The 19,955-nt window shown below is 33.4% G+C and overlaps 2 protein-coding genes across 4 annotated transcripts in view; one reads left to right on the top strand and one right to left on the bottom strand.

The window, feature by feature from the left end:
• Nucleotides 1–19,955, top strand: part of LOC109534014 (probable serine/threonine-protein kinase ndrD) — a 75,020-nt gene that overhangs the window by 16,879 nt on the left and 38,186 nt on the right. For both annotated transcript variants that reach the window (XM_048664842.1, XM_019899556.2), the window contains exon 2: nt 9,208–9,419. In XM_048664842.1, the coding sequence (XP_048520799.1) occupies nt 9,208–9,419 (212 nt within the window). The remainder of the gene's footprint in view (nt 1–9,207; nt 9,420–19,955) is intronic.
• LOC109534015 (zinc finger protein 43) lies at nt 810–5,570 on the bottom strand. 2 transcript variants are annotated; one of them, XM_019899559.2, is made up of 2 exons: nt 5,429–5,570; nt 810–2,064 (listed from the first exon to the last, which is right to left on the bottom strand). In XM_019899559.2, the coding sequence occupies exon 2, from the start codon at nt 1,939–1,941 to the stop codon at nt 1,141–1,143; it is 801 nt and encodes a 266-aa protein (XP_019755118.2). In that variant the 5' UTR covers nt 1,942–2,064; nt 5,429–5,570; the 3' UTR covers nt 810–1,140. The 2 variants fall into 2 exon arrangements, with proteins under 2 accessions (XP_019755118.2, XP_019755119.2); XM_019899560.2 differs by lacking the exon at nt 5,429–5,570 and adding an exon at nt 4,868–4,932.

Here is a 19,955-nt window from a genome sequence, read left to right as displayed (position 1 = left end):
GTTTTCTTTCAAACGCTCCATATGCAGAAACCCTAATCGAATTAATTGGGAGGAAGCGGCACATTTCATTAGTCTCAAAACGGAAATCTAGGTGAAGCATCTGAATTATTTTTAGCCTCCGTAGTAAGCGTTCACCACGTGTTCGAGTTTTACCAGAGAATTGAAGTTAAAGCAGGTCATTTTCTATTTTTGCACTGCATCTGTTTTCTTTATTCCAAAATGCCAATTCTCCGAAATTATTATTACACTGTTATCTGTTACGATTGCTATTTCCACAATGGTTGTTTTTTTCATTTTGTTAATTTGTTTTTGCAGATTTTCGATATACCATATTAGGTAATTTTTAAGCAAAACAGAAGACAAATTTATAATCATAATCTAGATATATTGTTAATAAACCATCACTTTCTACCAGAAATACTTCTTACGCGAACACCATTTAACTAACATAAATTCGGACATTAATGTCGAATATGCATAAAGTTTATTTTCTTCGTAGAGACTTGAGAAACAAGGAAAATCTTCTACATAATTAATGTATTGCCTATTACACAAAAAACTGATTCTTCTGAGAGGAAAATGTGGTCGTTAGTGAATTACCAAAAACGAAAAACCAACTATTTACAAAAACCATAAAAAAGTGTAAATTCCCTTTACTGAACTGAAGACAGTACTCATAAGTAACAATTAAGCCTTGATGGGACTAAACGATAATTTGATCCAAGAAAACCATTTAAAGTTTTGGCACACACTTTCCTTGATCTGAAACTTTTTAGGAAACTCCATATCAAGTAATAAAATTCACACCATGACACTGGTATATAATATTTTATTGCATTACTAGAACTACTGTACAGGACAAATTTAAACACCTTTCTCTCCTACAAATTATCCTATTGGCCACTGTTAATATAAACCACCACTACTGGCCAACGAAATATTCAAATCTAGCGATGTGTGACATTTTCTCAATCGATGTGGGTCTTTTATGTGACCAAACCTCTCCAGTTTACGCTTTAAAACTTTTACACCGTGCTAGTTGGAAATGAATAAAATTAAAAAATAATTACAATAAAGATTATAGATATCATTACACGTTCTTAAAAAGTTATCTGAGTAAAATATAATGTATGCACTTAATTATTTGACTACTATGTCACCGGCTTCGATCAGTTTCTTCCTAAGATTGTCGTATGCCTTTCTTAAGCGCTCATTCGGCGGAATTCCCCCATGAACAGGTTTTGTTTTCAAATTACTTTTTTTGGTTTCAGTCAGAAGACTTTTGTCCGGAGTATCCATTCCATGAACTTGCACTTTATGAGTGTATAAACTGCAAAACGTGGTAAACTTCTCTTCGCACTTCTCACAATTCAATATCGTTGATGATGGTGATTTCCCAGATGGAGTGTGCACAGTCGGCCTTCGCACAGAAAATGATATACGTGCTTTGGCATTTTTGACTTTGACACAGTTCATTGTACGATGTTTGTCGAGTAAGATTTTAGACGAAAACGAAGTAGCACATGAAGGACAAACAAGTGACTTGTGGCTTCTCACATGATTAGATAATTTCTCATCAGACTCAAATGCTCTTGAACATTCTCTACATTTAACAGTTTTGTCAATCAATTTCATTGGGGTTTTGTTGTTAGTTGTCGATGATTTTTGAATGGTTTTCTTCGAGTTCATCTTTATCGGACTAGCATTTTTTAGCAAATTGGACTTTGCGTGACATTTTTTATGCGTATTTAGCAATGCGATATCATTAAACTGCTTAAGGCACACTGGACAGTTCAAAGATGATTCTGTTTCATTACAGGTGTGCTTTTGGAGCAAAATCATATTTTTGAATGTTGATTCACATTTGATACATTTATGCTTGTATTCTACCTTTGGAAGCAAGGACGGTCTAGGCGTAACAGGTGTTTGTTTAGCATTCATTTTCAATTATTTCTTTTCAGTTCCGATACTAATTGCTGACTGCAGAAAAATGGGTAGAAAATGGTTTAGCAGATATTCTGTTGCTTATAGTCAGGTGGCTGCTTCCTCTTCTCTGATTGAAAACTTGGAAAAAAAACAAGAAAATATTAATTACATATAATTAACATATTTCGCTTGTGATGGAAGAAAAATAGACGCGTTTACAATAGAAAATAGATACAGAACCTCTTTAAAAATATCTATTCAATTTGTAGAATTATAAAAAATACAAAAAATAAAGTAAAAGTCGGATGGTCGGTTCAGGATTTATAAGAGAAATTGTGTCATATTCAAGGTGTTTCATGAGGAAGGGCATTATTTTAACCACGTATTCAACGTCTGAAAATAACCCTCATTTGCTTTATAAACGATAGTCTAAAAATGCTTCGTTACAGATTACAGAGTGTTAAAATTTAATTTAAGGAATATAAAATGATAACTCTTAAACACGGATGGAGATACTTTACCAAACCTTTCCAGGGATGAATGGCTTGGAAAGACGCATGTTTTACTTTGTGGCTAAAGTAGATAAAAATATTGAAATATATTTCAGGTAATTTATTGATTTATTTTATGAGTTACTGAAAATTTCCGCGTTATTCGCTAGACAATAGAAAAGCCTGTTTGAAAATTATTCACGAACATTGAGACGACAATTTCAGGATAAATCCGGCTGTATTCTCGCGAAATTCGATTATTCAGTTCTTGCACATTATTAGGTGGGGTTTTATAAACAACTGTTTTCAAATGACTTCATAGCAGAACGTCTGGAAAAGTCAGATCTAGATGGCAATTGTATTGGACCATTTCTACCAATTTATTTCCGGGATATGAGTGATTAACCACTCTGTAACGGGTAAAGCAAAATGATCTCAAGCTTCAGCCAGATGGAAATGGAGATTTCCTTCATCAAGTAGCAAAGTTATATTCTAAACATTTGGGACTTGCATTGATAATTTTGCTTCCCAAAATTCCTACCAAATAGTTGCCTTTGCGCGGAAATTGAGTTTAACTGGATAGCCGTATCGCCATTTTCATGAACATATCATCCACCTATTATATCCGACGGGAACATTTGAAAACAGTTGCTGATTAAACTCCCTCTACAAGAACGGAAGAACCGAAGATCGCGATAATGCAGGGAAACTTGTAATTCGTGTAGAATGTCAATCATCTAGCAAATAACGGAGGACATTATCCACAAAAAAAATTATCACAAATTTCTTAATATGACGACTCATTTTCTCTTCTAACTCCTGAACCGATCATTCGATTGTCCTTTTCTTTTCCCCACCTGATTGGATATAGAATTTTATTCTATATAAAAGAGTTTGCTACTTGATAATGGTGTTATTTTAATTTTTGGTCGTTTTTTGGAGAAGAATTTTGGAATGGTGGTTAGGGCTGACTTAAAATTAAATTAAATATGTCATAGAAGATCCGCTCCTTATCTAAGTTGAAGTATTTTTTATATTTTGAATATTTCTTCAAATTTAAAGAAATTTAAGGTGGTTTGTTTTGAAATGAAAGCGCTACATGTAAAGAACCGAAATGGGGAATAGTCAACTTGATGTACCGCCATAATGATTGCGTATACAGGGTGTTACAAAAAAGGCAGTTCAATCTGTCAGCTCCATGATCCTTGAGTAAAATGATTAAGAGTTTCATATTTATTTATTTATATACTTTCCATGTCAATTTTCAATTTGGCTTACAAGTTAAGTATCAAAATTTGAATCAACTTTCCGTTTATTTTTGGGGTTTTTTGGGTTTTTCTTTCAGTTCAGGAATTCAATAAATATTTCTATTAGTTTGTTTATAATTCCTAGAGGAATTTATTTTAAAAATTTTAACACGATAGAACGTTTTTGTGTTTTAAAATACCATGTTATCCGTTTCCTTCAACCTAACAAGCGTATTCTTGAATGAACTTTACAAACCCAGTGCTAAAATGTGGGGGTTGCAAAGCAATTGATAATTAGAAAATTATTTCTTCTTGGTGCGGTTTTCTGGTAACCTCGACAAAATACCGACCGACAAAATACGATTTTTATTTTGTTTCATATTAGAATGCATTTTTCTCATTTACTCGTGGCAGTAGGTATTCACTTTGATTTACGATACATTGTTAGTTTCAAGTTCATTAATTGGTCCATGTTGCACATATTCTTTACCACTGTGCTATACAAAATTTGTACAGTTAAAAATGATATTTGGGGATTTTTTTCTAAACTCGTAGCTTATTTCATTATATTACCGTATTTAAAATTTTATAGACAACTTTTGCAAGTTATATAATGCGTACAAAGAGCCTCAAAGGTGCGAGATCCTAATAGGAATAATCGAGGTAAATAAAATAATTCAAATCGTTTATTCACTATGGAAAAAATCGAATAATTTGTCTAGATTTCTATATTCCCCTAGAGGAAAAAGTTATATGATATATGCGTTTATTGATAAGAACATGATTGAGCCTTTCCTTGAAACATTTCGAACTGAAAATAGAGAGAATAATATAAAAATAAATGAGGATTCTATTAATATCAAAAGAAGATGGAATACGTGACTTTCACGATCAGCTGAAAATATTCAGACTTTTATGTGTTACTGGAGACTGGCGAGATTAGTGGAAATAACCCATAATGCTGGATATAAAATTGGGATCTGTTTTTGTAAGTAGAAATTGTATCCTTGACTCATTGGTGCATAATTCAATAAGCTGCTCCTGTATTAGTATGTATTCATCTGCATTTGTGCTGAGTTTGACTACTTTCAAAAGGATTCTATTCTATAATTTTATAATAAACCCTGCGCGGATCCCCTGAATGATCCCAGGAACTCCTTGGGCTCCCGAAGGGACACCTTTGGGAACAACAGCTCTACTTACACGATACGCTATAATAAAAGCACTTAACTTTCTGCAGTCAAAGAACTGTCAACCATTTGTAAAAAAATACCTCAATGTCCCGGTCATTGTGATCTTTCTCAGTTTTCTACATATAATACATTAATGGTGGGTTTATACAGCACTTAATTTTATCCTCAGTTCTAAGACAGATTGTGCAGTGTGTTTCAATGGGCCTGTTTATTCAACAGAAACTTAAGATCCCATTGAAGCACACATTTACTTAAAATTGACTAAAACTTTAAGACTAAACATAAATTCTCAATAAACGCACCATTGTATTCGACACACTGTGGCAGATAATTATTGGTAAACTATAGTATACACTATTAGATAGATACGAACTTTGGGGCTCCTATATTTCTAAGATGTACTAAAAAGCGTGTGTGGTGGTTTCAGTTGACTTTACAAAAAACGCCTCACTGTTTGGCCAAATACAATGTAGGCAACAATCACTGGTGATAAGAAGGCAGGAGGGCCTGACTTGAGCATCGTAGTTTCATTACAAGTCTTAATTTCCAATATCACATTTTGTTAACTTACCTTCAGTTAATGAAAAGCCTGGAAAATAGCACCACAATCTACTAAAAAGTTAGTAAACTAGAAGAACTAAAGCTGGTCCAAACTACAAATTATATTGACTGGTGACTGTTACTGGTTGACTACAAAACCTCAATTTTCAAAATTTTAAACCGTCACCAGACTGCACTGTTGCCAGATCTCTGGAATTGTAACGTACATAGCGTACATGCGAATACCCATACGCGCGTAATGGAGATCATTGGTCACTGGAGACCATCAACGAATATGAAAAATTATTGAAACTTTTGTTTATATTTTTAAGGGTTAATCGGCTGCCTTGAAATGCATATTCAAAAATTTTAGATGCATTTTCAATTTATTTGCGCATATAATAGCGATAATTATCTAGTTTGAATAGTTCTGGAGTTTCGATGTTTGGCGAAGACAGTTGATTAAAATTATTTGAATGAATAACTCAAAATAATCCATTTCATCCCAAACAAAACATACGAAAATTACTCAATGTAAATTGAAATATTGATTTAGTACAGCACTCTATCGCAGATTGTGTAACCACTGCAAAATGTAGGAAACGCATTGGCTGCATATGCGCTCATATTTGAGAATCGTGTACTTTGGCGCCACGAAGTGTTCGAAAACGTCGTTTTTATTCAAATCTATTGAAATCGGACACTATGCGATCAGAAGACGTTATCATATAGAAGCAATTTTAATAGGTTCCACTTTTGCGTGCGTATGCGTCATTTGCTTAAGTTTTTCGCACATTTTTACACAACAACTGCGTTCGCTACTAAAAAAATCGCATCTTTCAAAGAAAAGCAAGTACCACTTTTTTACCACCAAATTTAATATATTTTTAAACGAGATTTGACCACATATGCAAAAAGTTTCATAAAAGTCGCCCAAAGTAGTGACTTACCAACTTAGGAAATACCGATCTCAATATGCATGCTTTCACTCAAATGTGCTCTCTTTTAAAAATTCAGGTTTCTAAAACTAACGCGAGTAGTAATTTAAAAATTTCACTATCTTGTCTCGACATACAGCTAGCAAGAAGTTAAAGCTCTTCGAGGTTTGTCAGTTTTACCGGCTTAGAAAATACCAGTCTCATAGTGGATGTTTTTAATCGACCGCGCTTTCTCTTTTACAGATTAACATCTTCCAAATTAACGTCCCAAATGTTCTAATTTGCAATTTTTATTCTCTTCAAAAAGACTCGGGTTTAAACATACAAAAAGTGCCATAAAAACCGCATAATACTGATTTTAAACAACTTAGTAAATACCGACCTCAAAATGGATGTATTCAGTCAACTGTGCGCAGACTTTTAAAAAATCCTGTGCTTGAAGCTTAATCAAGTAGCAATTTGAAAATGTCGTCATCTTTAGAGGACTCTTGCCTATACAGGTGCTGGGAGTTGTATGCAAATCTTTCAGAAACTTAAGTTTTACCGCCTGAGAGAATATCGCTCTTAATGAATGATTTTAATCAACTGCGCTTTCTCCACTAAAAATTAACAACTTTCAAACTAACTCAAGTACCAATTTGAAAGTTCCACCATCTTTAAAGTAGACTTTTTGTCATAAAAATCGCCAATAATAGAAATTTGTAAAAGCTTAGCACATATGATTTGAAAATGTATGTTTTCAATCAAGTACGCTGTATCTTTTAAAAATTCGCTCTTTTGAAGCTAAAGAAAGTAGCAATTTGAAAATGTGATAATCTTTAGAAAACACTTCTTTCTATAGATGTAAAAGTTTAAGAAATCTCCCTGAATCATAAAGTTTAGCAGCTTAAAAAATATCGGCCAATATGGATGCGTTTAATCAAATGTGCCCTTTTTTTTAAATTTCGCATCTTTTAAATTAACACAAGAATCAATTTAAAATATTACGATCTTTAACAGAGACTTGACTACAAATGTAGAAGATGTCATGAAAATTGCTCAGAATATTGATTTTTAACAGCTTAGCAAATATGGATTTGCTAAGCTAATGTTTTCACTCAACTCCGCCCATTCTTTTAAAAATTCGCGTCTGTAACTAAAGCAAGTACCTAGCAATTTGTAAATATCATTTTTAGAAGACATTTGTACCTACAGATGCTGAGAGTTTGATGAAAATCTTTCAGAAACAGTTTTACTTGCTGAGAAAATATCGGCGTCATATAATCACTTGCATTATCTCCTTTAAAATTTCCCATCTTTCAAACTAAAGCGTATATCAAATTCAAATTTCCGCTATTTTTAAAAAAGACTTGCCTCTACATGAAACTAGTCTACTTTATAAATTAGCATCTTCCAAACTAACGCAAAAACCAATTTGAAATTTTCCATCTCTACAAAAAACTTTGGTTTACAGGTGCAGAAAGGGTGGTAAAACTTAGTAAATACTGATTTTACGTAAATGCGCTCAATCTTTTAAAAATTCGCGCCTTTCAAAGTAAAGCAAGTAGCAATTTGAAAATATCATCATCTTTTAGAAGACACTTATTTCTACAGATGCTGAGAGTTTTATGAAAATCTTTGAGAAACTTGAGTTTTACCGGCTGAGAAAATATCGGTCTGATAATGGATGGCTTTAATCAACTGCGCTCTCTCCTTTATAAATTAATATGTTCGAAATTGAGGCAAATACTGATTCGAAATTTTCACCCTCTTTAAAAAAATGGGTCTAGATATGCAGAAAGTGTCATAAAAATTGCCTATAATACTGATTTTGAACAACTTAGTAAACAACAACGGCGCTCATTCCTTAAAAAAGTTGCGTTTCTGAAACTAACCTAAGATACTTGCTATAGCAATTTGAAAATTTCAAAGAAGGTGTTTATCATCTTTAGAAGACACTTGTCCCTATGGGTGGCAAAGGTTTCAAAAAAAATGTTTCTAAATCATGAATTTTACGAGCTGAGTAAATATCGGTCTCTAGATGGATGATTTTTTATCAAATGCTTCCTCTCCTTTAAAATTTCGTATCATTCAACTATCGCAAAAAAACAATTTAAAATTTTCACGATCTCTAACAGCTTTAACAGATTTTTAACAGCTTAGAATACCTGATGTTTTCACTCAACAACTCGTTTTAAACTTCGCATCCTGGAAACCAGAGCAAGTTGCTGTTTGAAAAACGTATCATTTAGAATACAGTACAAATTATCGGTCGCTTTTATTCAATTGCGCTCTAAACTAAAAGAAAAACAAATAACTTAAAACCTGTTAGGGTTAAAACGTACTCATGGGCAGTTTTACAAATGCTGTTCACAACTTAAAATGTATAACAATGTCGAAAGTTTATCTTCCTTCTCCAAACCACCAATCAACCAAATCTTCTAACATAACATGCATAACTCCGTATCAAGTAATGTTTTCAAGAATGGCTAGTTCTTTAACCTTTTTTCAAGCTTTTCCACCGAAAAAATATGTTGACATAAAGCCTTTATATCAGATGCAAACATTCTCGCAAACAATGAACTGGTATTGTGAAATGACGTTATAAAGTGAACAATTTCAATAAGTTGAACAATTTTCAAGTTTCAATCACGTTATCATATATGTAGTTGAAAGGAAAAATGACTATTCCTTGCCCTACACTCATCATGCAAAAAAATTGTTACGTAGAATGGAAATTTGTACTGGGTGCTTTGCTTAAAATAAATCCAAATCAACTTCTATATATTTGCCATATAATTTTAAGACATCTTTTTCATGGATTAATCGACGGTGTCCATCGCAAAGCAACATGTGTATTCATTAAGATGTTGATGATAATTTACCTTTTCAGTGGTAGCTGTTTTGAAGGGCAGTGGCAAAATGGTAAAAGACATGGACTAGGAGTTGAGACGCGTGGGAGATGGATTTACAGGGGAGAATGGACGCAGGGTTTCAAGGGCAGATACGGGGTGAGACAATCGAACACCTCCACTGCAAAATATCAAGGAACTTGGGCGAATGGACTACAAGACGGTTATGGATCAGAAACATATGCTGATGATGGTAAGCTAATAATTTAGAAAAAATCTATTATAATTTTAAAGTACAAAAATCAGCTTTAATGGTTTGCCAGATATGCTATTAAAAAATATATGGTATATGGAAAATAGCGAATATGCAAGGTGACCAAGATAAGGGTGCATTGCATGGGGATCTCGAAAGACGTAAAAGATACGAAGTCGGTTAAATTATGAAGAAGTTGCGCAATTAGAAGACCATATACAAAGTTTTTGGAAGATCTTTTTTTTTAAATTGTTGAGATATTTAGAAAAAAGGAATTTTTCTGATTGCTGTTTTTTTCTTTCATTTTTGAAGTTACTTCAAATTATTTCAAAAAACAAGAATTACTATATCATGTCATCTTTTCGAGCTCTACAAGATGGTGCCTATGAAAATTTATTATAACGTTTCGTTTCTTTGAAACCATCATCAACTTTTGTTTTTCATATGGACCAAAAAAGTAGATATGTACTTAACGTATTAGTTGGCTTTTTAATAGCGAATTCACTAATGTATAACATGTAAATATGATTCGTTACGGTTCAAGTGTCAAAATTTTTTTTATAAATTTTTTGATAAATTGTACCTATTTTATATGTACAACAAATATCCTGAAATAATACAGCTTAATAGGTCAAATTTCAGACGTCTAACTTTCAACTTTGTTGGTTTTTTCTGGTTTCAGCAAGTTCACTTAATTTAAATTTCCATGTTTTTATCACCTTTTCTTCATTAAAAGGTTTTATTATGGTTTTAGTAAGTTTTCTAAATAACACCTACTCCTTAAATTAACAGCCAGACTGAAAGCTAACATTTGACTGAAAGCTAACAACTTTCAGGATATTTGTTGTACATGTAAAACAGACATCATTTATAAAAAATATTTTTTTGACTCAAGAACCGATACAAAACGTACTGTGGTATATATTGTTGAATTCGCCATTAAAAGAGCTATCTAATACATTTTGTATTGTTTCTTCATCCCTCCATATGAAAAGCAAAAGTTGATAAAGGTTTCTAAGGAACGAAACGTTGGAATAATTTTTGATAGACACCATCTTATACAACTCGAAAAGGGGCCATGAGAAATTATTTTTTTGTTTTTTGATATGATTTGAAATAACTCCATATATGAATAAAAACGAAAGTCCGAAAAATCGCGTTTAGCTAAAAACCTTAAAAATTAAAAGACTTTTGAAAGCGCCATTTATTTGACCCCCTGATCGGGCAACTTTTTCCTAATTTAATCGACTTTGTATCTCTTACGGTTTCGACAATCCGCATGTAATGCATCTTTGTCTTGGACACCCTGTATTTTACGAGTTTTGGATTTCCTAAACGATAATTTTCCAGGAAGGTAAAGTTTTCCACCTTCCCAGAAGTGAAGTTTTAGCCAGCTCGCTTTTTCAAACTTTCAATTTTCTTGTTTTTTCCACCACTGATCTAGTTCATAAACAAGCAGTTCCTAATAAAAAAACTTTTTGGGACAAGGACTTAATACCATAAAAAAAATTAATTAATTCAAATAACGTAAATTTAAATGAAAGTAAAAGAACATTTTGTTCAGTAGCTTAATTAATTGTGAAGGTTGAAATTTCCAATTGGTTGAAGAAAATTTCAAACTTAACAACTTTCAGATATTTGAAAACGAGCCAGTCCATCGCTATCAAGCAATTATGCCCTTTTTCTTTTAAACTATTCAGTCTAGCAAACAACTTATTCAAATGTCTCATACAAGATTCCACAAAAATGTTTATAAAAAATAGCAAAGCAATAGAGTCCAGCAATAATTAGCGGACTTGAGTTGCACGTTTTTATTACCAAAAATCCGACCGTTTGTACTGTACCAACTTATAGCGTAATTTTAGTTGAAAATTTGTTAGGATTTGATGGCATTCGCTTCATGCATAACTAATCATCTTTCTTATGTGAATAAGCCAACATTACAGCACTATACTGATGATGGTTGCCGAAAATCGAACCGTCGGGTTTGAAATACAACATTTTATAGAAGGAAAATGAAACTGTATTATTTGTTTTCGATTATCTCTTTAAATAGGCTCAGATTTTTTTTTAACAATTGTTCCAAATTTTGGCTTTTGCTTGATACGAGAATCTCTCGTATTTTTGGATGTAGTTGACATTTTCTAGTATTCCAACCTTTGAATATAAAACTAACGTTAGTTTTATATTCAAAGATTCCAACGGCATATGACAAAGGTGAAAAAGCGCACCACTCGAGCTCACGCTTCAAAACGGACTCACGTCAAATTCCTTCTTCCTTTCGCGATAAAATATCTAAAACCTTTATAAAATTTTTAACAATTTTTCGACAAAGTATATTAGAAACGTCAATAGATCAAATGTAAAAGTATGCTTTATAAAAACGATTCAACAATGTTTGTACTAAAAAAAAATTCATTAAATCGGGAATCTGTTGACCCTCTCGGTCTCTTCTTAGTTGTTGGTTGGATCGACTGACCCATTTCCGAGTACGTCTCATATTCATACATCTTTTGTTCGGACTCAGTTTACCTTCGTCGGCATTCCCGATCAATGGCGCCCGACGCGACGCCGTCTGCCTCGAGCTTTCAAGGGAAAATCACACAATTCTTCCAGTAAAGCAAGTGATGTTTCCAGAGTGACAAATTGATTCGATTTCTGAGTTTGTATGCAGATTGTTTGGTTGGATCTTGGATCATAATAGAGGATCAATTCGTCTATACCGATTTCACAGATGCAACAAGTTTGGGACATGATTATAGAATATTTTTACACCGTAACTGAAAAGTCTTAACACTCCTTAAAGTCTTTTCTAGAAAGAATCTGGATCGGTGTTTTTATTTATTTATGGGGAAAATATAATTTTGTAATTAATTAAATAATAAATAAATTCGTTCAATAATGAGGGATTTATCAGACCTCACACTCTAGTCTGCAGTATATTGTTGTATTCAAAGTAGATTTTCTTATATACTATCTACAAATTATTGTAAGATGCACCCATCCTGACTGATTGAGAACTCACTTTAAATCACGTGAGTATTACGTTATATTCTAGCATGTGACATTTTGATGGAAAAAGTCCTCAATAAGACGTGATTTTAGTAGTTTCTAATTCCGGTTTTGAGCGTAAAAATCAACTATTGACAATTCAAATTTTTAATATAGAGCATTAGTTGGTAGAAATATTATAAATCTATAGTTTACATAAATAAATTATATTTATATAGGTACCTCTCGTGCTGAAGTTTGGCCATTTTCTGATTAAGTTTTCATATTTTTTCTAATATAGATAAAATACACTATGGGTATTAATTTTGTTTAAAATAGTTCGCTGTCGTTTTGAAACATTCGCCTACGTTTGGCCTGGCATTGGAATTCTCCATGCTTCATAATATTACCGCGGTAATCACGTCGACTTGACAAAATTGATTATTTTAGCGTATATTTGCACGTCTTTTTCTCGTGCTTATCAGGTGCCTTCTTGACTGGATAAGATCACACATGTAAACTCAAAGTTTGCAAGTCAAGAAGCCTAGTACGAAAGGACTTGCAGAAACATAAATGGCACATTTGATCGCATAGAAGCAAGAAGAAAGGAGAGAGAAAAATCTTAAATCACACGAAGGTAGCACAACGAATTAATAAACCATAATTTACTAATTAAGCAAAGGAATTAAGAAATTAAGTGCGCATACATGAACCATAGAATCCGAAAAGTAGTGCTAGAGCAGCCAACAAAATGAACTAGGTAGGCGCAAGAGTCGTTCACGGAGAACGCAATGCATGCTGTTTCTGAAAATTTTTACCATTAAGTAAAATAAAATATGACGACCTCATTTATATCTAAAAATTCCTTACAACGTCGATATTTTCAATGAGACGCCCTGTATATTGTTGCTCGTTTATATAGGTCTTGTCAATTTTTATACCTATCTAAAGAGGTTTCCAAATTAAAAATTCCAAAGTTGAATTAAAAATGTAATACTATATAAGGGTGTTTCATTTAAAATAAGCAAGTTGAAACGTACTTCCGGTATATCGGAAACCTACTACCGAGAAGTATGGTCATCTTGAAAATACATATTTAAGACGAGTGACCCTCTTGATTTCAGTAAACTGTCCAATTTTCAAATTGCTCCTATTTATATATTGATCGCGGTGGTTCTCGGTGGGACACCCTGTATTCTTGAGTTATGAGTAGCTACCGCTTTGGAATAAGTTTTAACAATTGGGCGCTTTAAAGTATTTAAAAGTAATGCCAAATTGGAAAAGAGTCAGCAAACTAATAAATTAAAATACGTTTAAAAACGTTACTTGAAAACCCAGTGGCTTCAGTATGTTTGTAGGTAGGTATAATTGTTTTTCTTCGTCAATTTTAGCAAACGGTTCTATCAACTTGGGACTTACATTTGTTTGTTGCCCAACTTCCAAAGTTATACACTTTTCATAAATAATAGATGAAATATCATAAGGGCAGTTCTTGATTTTCAAGAAATTATCCCTATTCAACTCAACCACTAAAAGTTGATCCCAAATCGACATAATCAATATTGAAACTCAGTTGCGCATGGTGTAAGGACCTGAACTCCACCGGAATTCTGATGGGAGAATTTTCATTTAAATCTAGTATTTATTCCAACGGCCATTTATATAAGTGGGATTTAAGTGAGGATTCGAAATCCAAAAGCAATAATCACAATTTTAATGGCTATCCTGTCCGCATCTTTAGTATAAATAAAAATGCCAGTTTGAAATACTACAGTCCCGATTGCAACATTATAAAACTGTTTATTTGTGTTTAGATGTTTGAAGGCAACGTTTGATACCTGTAGGTAGTCGAAATTTGGTTCATCACTTATAAATAATAAATAATACGCTGCTAATTTGAAATACTTAATATTTCATTGGGAAAATTATTAAGTTTATCATCATACAAAGTGTAGCTTGAAAGTCTTCTCAAAATGCTAAATTAAATATTTTGGCCTCAGTTTGTTAACGTCATCCTTTCTGTCATTGGAGAGAGGATGGCGACACACTTGCATTATTGTGACCCATTATATTGAATATTACAGTCCACGATACGCAAGTTTTCATCTATTTAGTTTGATTAAAACGGTCACTATTTGATCATCCCCACAATTAGCAAAAATGCAACTAATTCAGTCAAGCAATTACTAGTTTACAAACGTTTTGGTCCTTCGATCCGGATTAGTTGGAATATTTGAGCGAGTTTTCTCACAAAATGAATTGCTTATATTTGCGAGAGAAATAAAAGTTTCACGAACACAAGTTGTTTTATAATGAACAAAATTTAAAAATTGGCTGTATTTTATGATTTCTCAAACCTTGTCTTGTTAAGATTCGATAGCCACAACAGTTTTCCAGATATTTGGCGCGACTTAAAATTGCGACGTTCAAAACGCACTCTGTTGCTCTGCAACGTGCGTCTAAACTTTTAAGTTATAAAATTGAAATTTCGAACATCTTTATGATAAAATGAATTACAACACATTGATTTATTTTCGTCTAAACATTTTCTCATATTTAAACTATGCTTACTAACTTATGTTCAATAGGATACGCAATATACAGGGTGTCCCGTAAGCACATGATCAAAAGGGTACTGCGATATTCTTTGAATCAAAAGAAGACGATTTGACCTAACTTTTATTAACACAAAATATCTGGCTCATCTGCTATTGATGGTCAAAGTTCTTCAAAAAAATTACCCTTTTTGAAATATCGGGAGAATGGTACGATGTATTTTGGTCCACAGAGAAGATCCACAATCTCCGTAAAGAAAACGTTCAACAAAATTGAAAGAGCTTACAAGTAGAAAGTCTTACAAGAACATCAAAAGCGAAAATCTACAAAACCATTGTCCGACCCATACTAATGTATGGGTGTGAGACGCGGACCATGAGAAAAGAGAACGAAGAAAAACGATCGATTTGAGCATAAGATTTAAAAAAAAAATTCTCGGACCATACCACGAATGAATATAGAATGAGAACAAATGCCGAAGTTGGAGGATTGTATAGGGATGGGGATGATGTGCAAGAAGTCGAGAGCAGAGACTAAGATGGGCAGGTCATGTACATAGACTACATGATGAGAGACTGGTGAAATTAATACAGGAGGAGGGACGAAGACCAATCGGGACGACGCAGAATACGTTGTAGAGATAACATTGTGTCAGATCTGCAAAGATGAACATCCCCTTCAAACATGGAATGATGGCGGATCAAAACACCTGGAAACAAGTTGTACAGTCGGCCAAGACCCACCCAGGGTTGTAGTGTTGCTTGATAGATAGATAGATATGACTTAAGTTTCTGTGAATTTTCCTAATCCTTACTTGGTCCTGGTTTCAACCGAGCTTTTTCTTAATTCTACGAAGACGCTTCCACAACAGCATGATAATATAATTTTTTTAAATGAATTAAGAACAACACAAGAACTGCGAAAGACGTTAAATGTTTGCACAGCTTTCATCATCCTATTCGTTTACCTACATGATAAAGGAAGGAAATATTGTGGAGGAATTCAATAATAGGATACGTAATTCTTTTATCTTTGTTACTGCTAAAATAGCTTTAAACATTGATGAATTAACAGGCTTTTGCATCTATAATAAGTGGATCCACACTGTAAAGCAAGGCATATTGATTTTCTAAACGAGCCATTCATAATATGATTTCGGCATTTAAAAGTTATGTAATAGGGCCGTTTGCAAGATGTCTTTACTGCCGAAATATATTCTCGAATAACTTATACTTGTCTGAACTCCGTAGCCGGAGCCTAATCACAAATCGGAGCCAAATTATGTTCCTTGCTATTTTAAAAGCTCTTTGACCCTCTAATAGCAGTTTGGCGTTGCCAAATAGCAGCGGAAAACCTTCGGGAGAATGATAAATAAATAATGTTTCAAACGGTTAGTACTACTGGACTAGAATAGAATATTTTAATAATCGCATGAGGTCAAGGCGTCTTAGCGATGCTATAATGCCAAGCTGGGAAATGTACTTTTGACTAAAAAGTCTCTTCCTGTTAATCGGGACAATAATGAGCGCAAATCACGCGCAATAATTAATCATTTTTGTTTGGTATTTGCGTGTTTTGGCTTAACCTTTACAGTTACCAGAAAGCAGAAGATTCATTTTTTTAGTTTTTATTAAAATTTAAGAATAATTAAAGAGATAAAGGATATATAATACACTTTCTTCTGTAAATAGAAAAATCTTTCTCAAAACGCATTACTGAATCTACCACCTAATAGGAATATGTCACACTTAAGCTCAATAAATATCTTCAAAGTTCCTTCTGACGTACCGAGTGTTTCGTCGTTGCGACCTCTTCCAGACGTGAGTTTGTCTATATCAGACATCTTATACGAAAGCATGTAAAGAAATAAGAAAAGACGACGTTGATAACTTAAAGTGGTGTGATATGTACATAATTTAAACGTCTTACTAATGATTATTCGTCGTTTTAATAATGCTCAATATTGAGTAATAAGCCTTTAGGCGAGAAACATATGTCCTAGACAAGAGAAAAATACAGACAGATGTCCTAGACAAGACAAAAAATAGTTTCATCTACTGATGAATATGAACAGAAGTATTAATGAGCGATTTGCAAACATTTTATCAAAGTCTTTATGATGATGTTAGTTTGCTTGCTTTTCATTCTGGTATATTAGCGTTTGTGATGTTGTCAGCGTAACAAAAAATCGACGTTGGTTCAACGTTGCATCTTATTGGTGTTTTGATCAAAAGAGGTTATTGGTGTTTTGATCAACACATTTTTTAGACGAAAATAGTCAAATCTTAAAATTACAATAATTTTACAAACAGAAACGAGGTTTGATTTGATAAAGACACACAATCATAAAAAAGGGCTAAACTCTTCTGCTGCATCTATCCATACGAACAGAAACGATATTTAAAATGAACGCAACCGAATAATGAGAATTTAAATACTTGAGTACTTAATATACTTAATATTACTTAATACTTACTCGCACATGATAATTAGTGAAAATAATTAGTTAAAAGTGAACCAAAATATTTTTTGTACGGGTTAAATTGCTAATCAGTTAATATATTTATCATTGTGTGAGTCGAGATCCGAATAATTAATTTTGCTGAATAAAACAAAACGGCACTACAGGACAGACAGCACTGAGATTTGTAACGAAGATCAGATACCCAGCAAACCCATTAGACAATCCACCAAACCGAGTACTCTACGAACGCACAAACTTGGCAAGGATTACGGAAAGACTACTCAAGATGGAAACGCAACCCTCACAATTGGACCTTCCTGGACCTCCCCTGTTTAACAAGAGCGACCAAACAAACGCGTTTCCTCTTCCCAACCTCAACCCTAATGGAGCGTCTCCAAATATAAATTATATATATATTTATTAAATAGATTATATACATTATTTATTAACTTTTCATATGAAACTTTGTAACTAACTTAGGGCAGAAACACAGATATAGGTCGATAATCCTTTCTTAAGAAATAAATATTTTGCTCTTTATAGACATTTCTAGCTTCTAAACTGATAGAAGCAAAAATAAACAAGCCCAAGGTGCAAAATAGTTTCTATCTTAAAATGGCTTGAAATTACCAGATAAGAACCAATTGGAAAGAGCGTTTGGAGAGTCCCCCATTAGGAGTAGAACAAAATAGTTAACTTCCCAAGAGATTCTAAATATTTAGTAAAGTTTGCAACAGTTTCTTTTATATCTCGCAAATGATCGAAACGATTCGAATAACCGTTAGTGAATTTTCGATAGAACACCTTAAATATTGTAAATAAATATAAGAACACCTTAAATAAATCCTTAATTTTGCTCAATCTGAAATTCTTAACGTCTTAAAAATTAGAAGGCAATTTGTACGAGTTTCCGAAAGTTAGAAATAAAACTATACGGAATTGTCTAACCACTGGAAGCATCCGAGATCTTCTGAACATTTGCATTTCAAGGGTTTATATTTAAATAAGAAGTTCTAAAAATTATTTTTAGTTTTGTAAACTAAAACCTTATTTAGTGGGATGGCATTTACAAGGCGGTGATTTTGTAATCAGCAAAAATAATTATCTACTCATGAATGAGCGCTGAACTGACGTATGTGCTGTTAAATATAGCAACATTACTCGCTTCAGTCAAAACAGTAGCGCATGCATTCTTAGAATTTGATGTCAATTTGATCGCTAATATTTCCTGTTTGAAAAACATCGCCTGGTCAACGAAACCATGATTTCAAGTTCACAGCTATCTTGCACCCAAACAGTTTCGCGATTTGAAATTTCTATTTGATTAACTATTAAACAAACTCTTTTTTTCAAGTGAAATTAAATCCTCTATATTGGGCACTTTGACGCAAGCATACTTAGTTCCAAAGATGAGTTTATGATAGTTCTTCACTCACTCTGCGGCAACTGTTAACAATATTCTGATATTCGCCGCATTGTGGCGCAGTATGGAAATAATAAATTATATAGGTCCCATGCTAATACTAGGTGATTAGCACAAGTAACGTACCTACTTGGAAACAAATTAAACTTACATTAAGTGACATAAGATTTAATCTACTACAGGACGTTAGTTTACGCTGCCTGTTATGTCAAAGAACATAACAAGCTTACATTATGTAAAACCAGTTTTAACTCTCGGCAATTTGTCAAGTGGTCGATCTAGATTAGACCATTCAACAATACAAAAATATAATTGCAAGTAGGCTGGCATTAATGTAATTTCAGGTACACGCAGCAAACATGCTCTTAACAAGTCAGTTCCCACTTCTGGCTTCAAACTTTTTAGTCATTTTTAGAGCCAACAGTTTAGGCATGGGTAACTTTTCAGGCGTTGGCGCAGTGATGCGGAAACGGCGTGATGCGCTAACACGACGCACCGGCCCAGTAACTAATCGGCGCATTTTATGATGCTCATAACACTAAAAATATGTTGGGATATAACAGAGGGCCTTTTGATACGTGACATGTACAGCTGTCCTATACAGGGTGATTCAAAATTGGCGTCATTTCTTTTATGGGGCAATGCATCAGAGCCTTCCAGGAGCACTCAGAGCCTTGCACAACTGACACTTTTCCAGGCATCAAATAAATACTGAGAAAGAGCCACATTCCTACCATCTATGTAAGATACACAGGACACTAAAACACATTAAATGTCTGATCTTCCGAACACCGGTACAAATTGAGCAGGAGTTAATTAACCGAATGAATACCTATGAGAAGCTGCTCGAGAAGAGTGCATAAGATGATTATACAGGCACTAACTTGTTTGGAGTTAAAGACTGAAATGTATGTTTATTTGCAAACATAAATCCGGGGTTATGAGGCAAATAATTGACATTTCGAAAAATTACGTTTTACAGTCGCCTACATAGTTTTTTGCAAATTTCTCAGTTTTTAATAACAATTATTTTTTAAAACTATTTTTAAACTACATGGCATAAATGTCGGATTGTAAGTCGCAATATATTTTCATCTTGTAA

Source organism: Dendroctonus ponderosae, unplaced genomic scaffold, assembly GCF_020466585.1.
Source record: "Dendroctonus ponderosae isolate FM_Combo_2020 unplaced genomic scaffold, Dpon_F_20191213v2 Dpon_F_20191213_3, whole genome shotgun sequence".
Taxonomy (NCBI): domain Eukaryota; kingdom Metazoa; phylum Arthropoda; class Insecta; order Coleoptera; family Curculionidae; genus Dendroctonus; species Dendroctonus ponderosae.
Note: the sequence above shows the minus strand (reverse complement) of the source record. Positions and strands in the feature narration are given on the sequence as shown.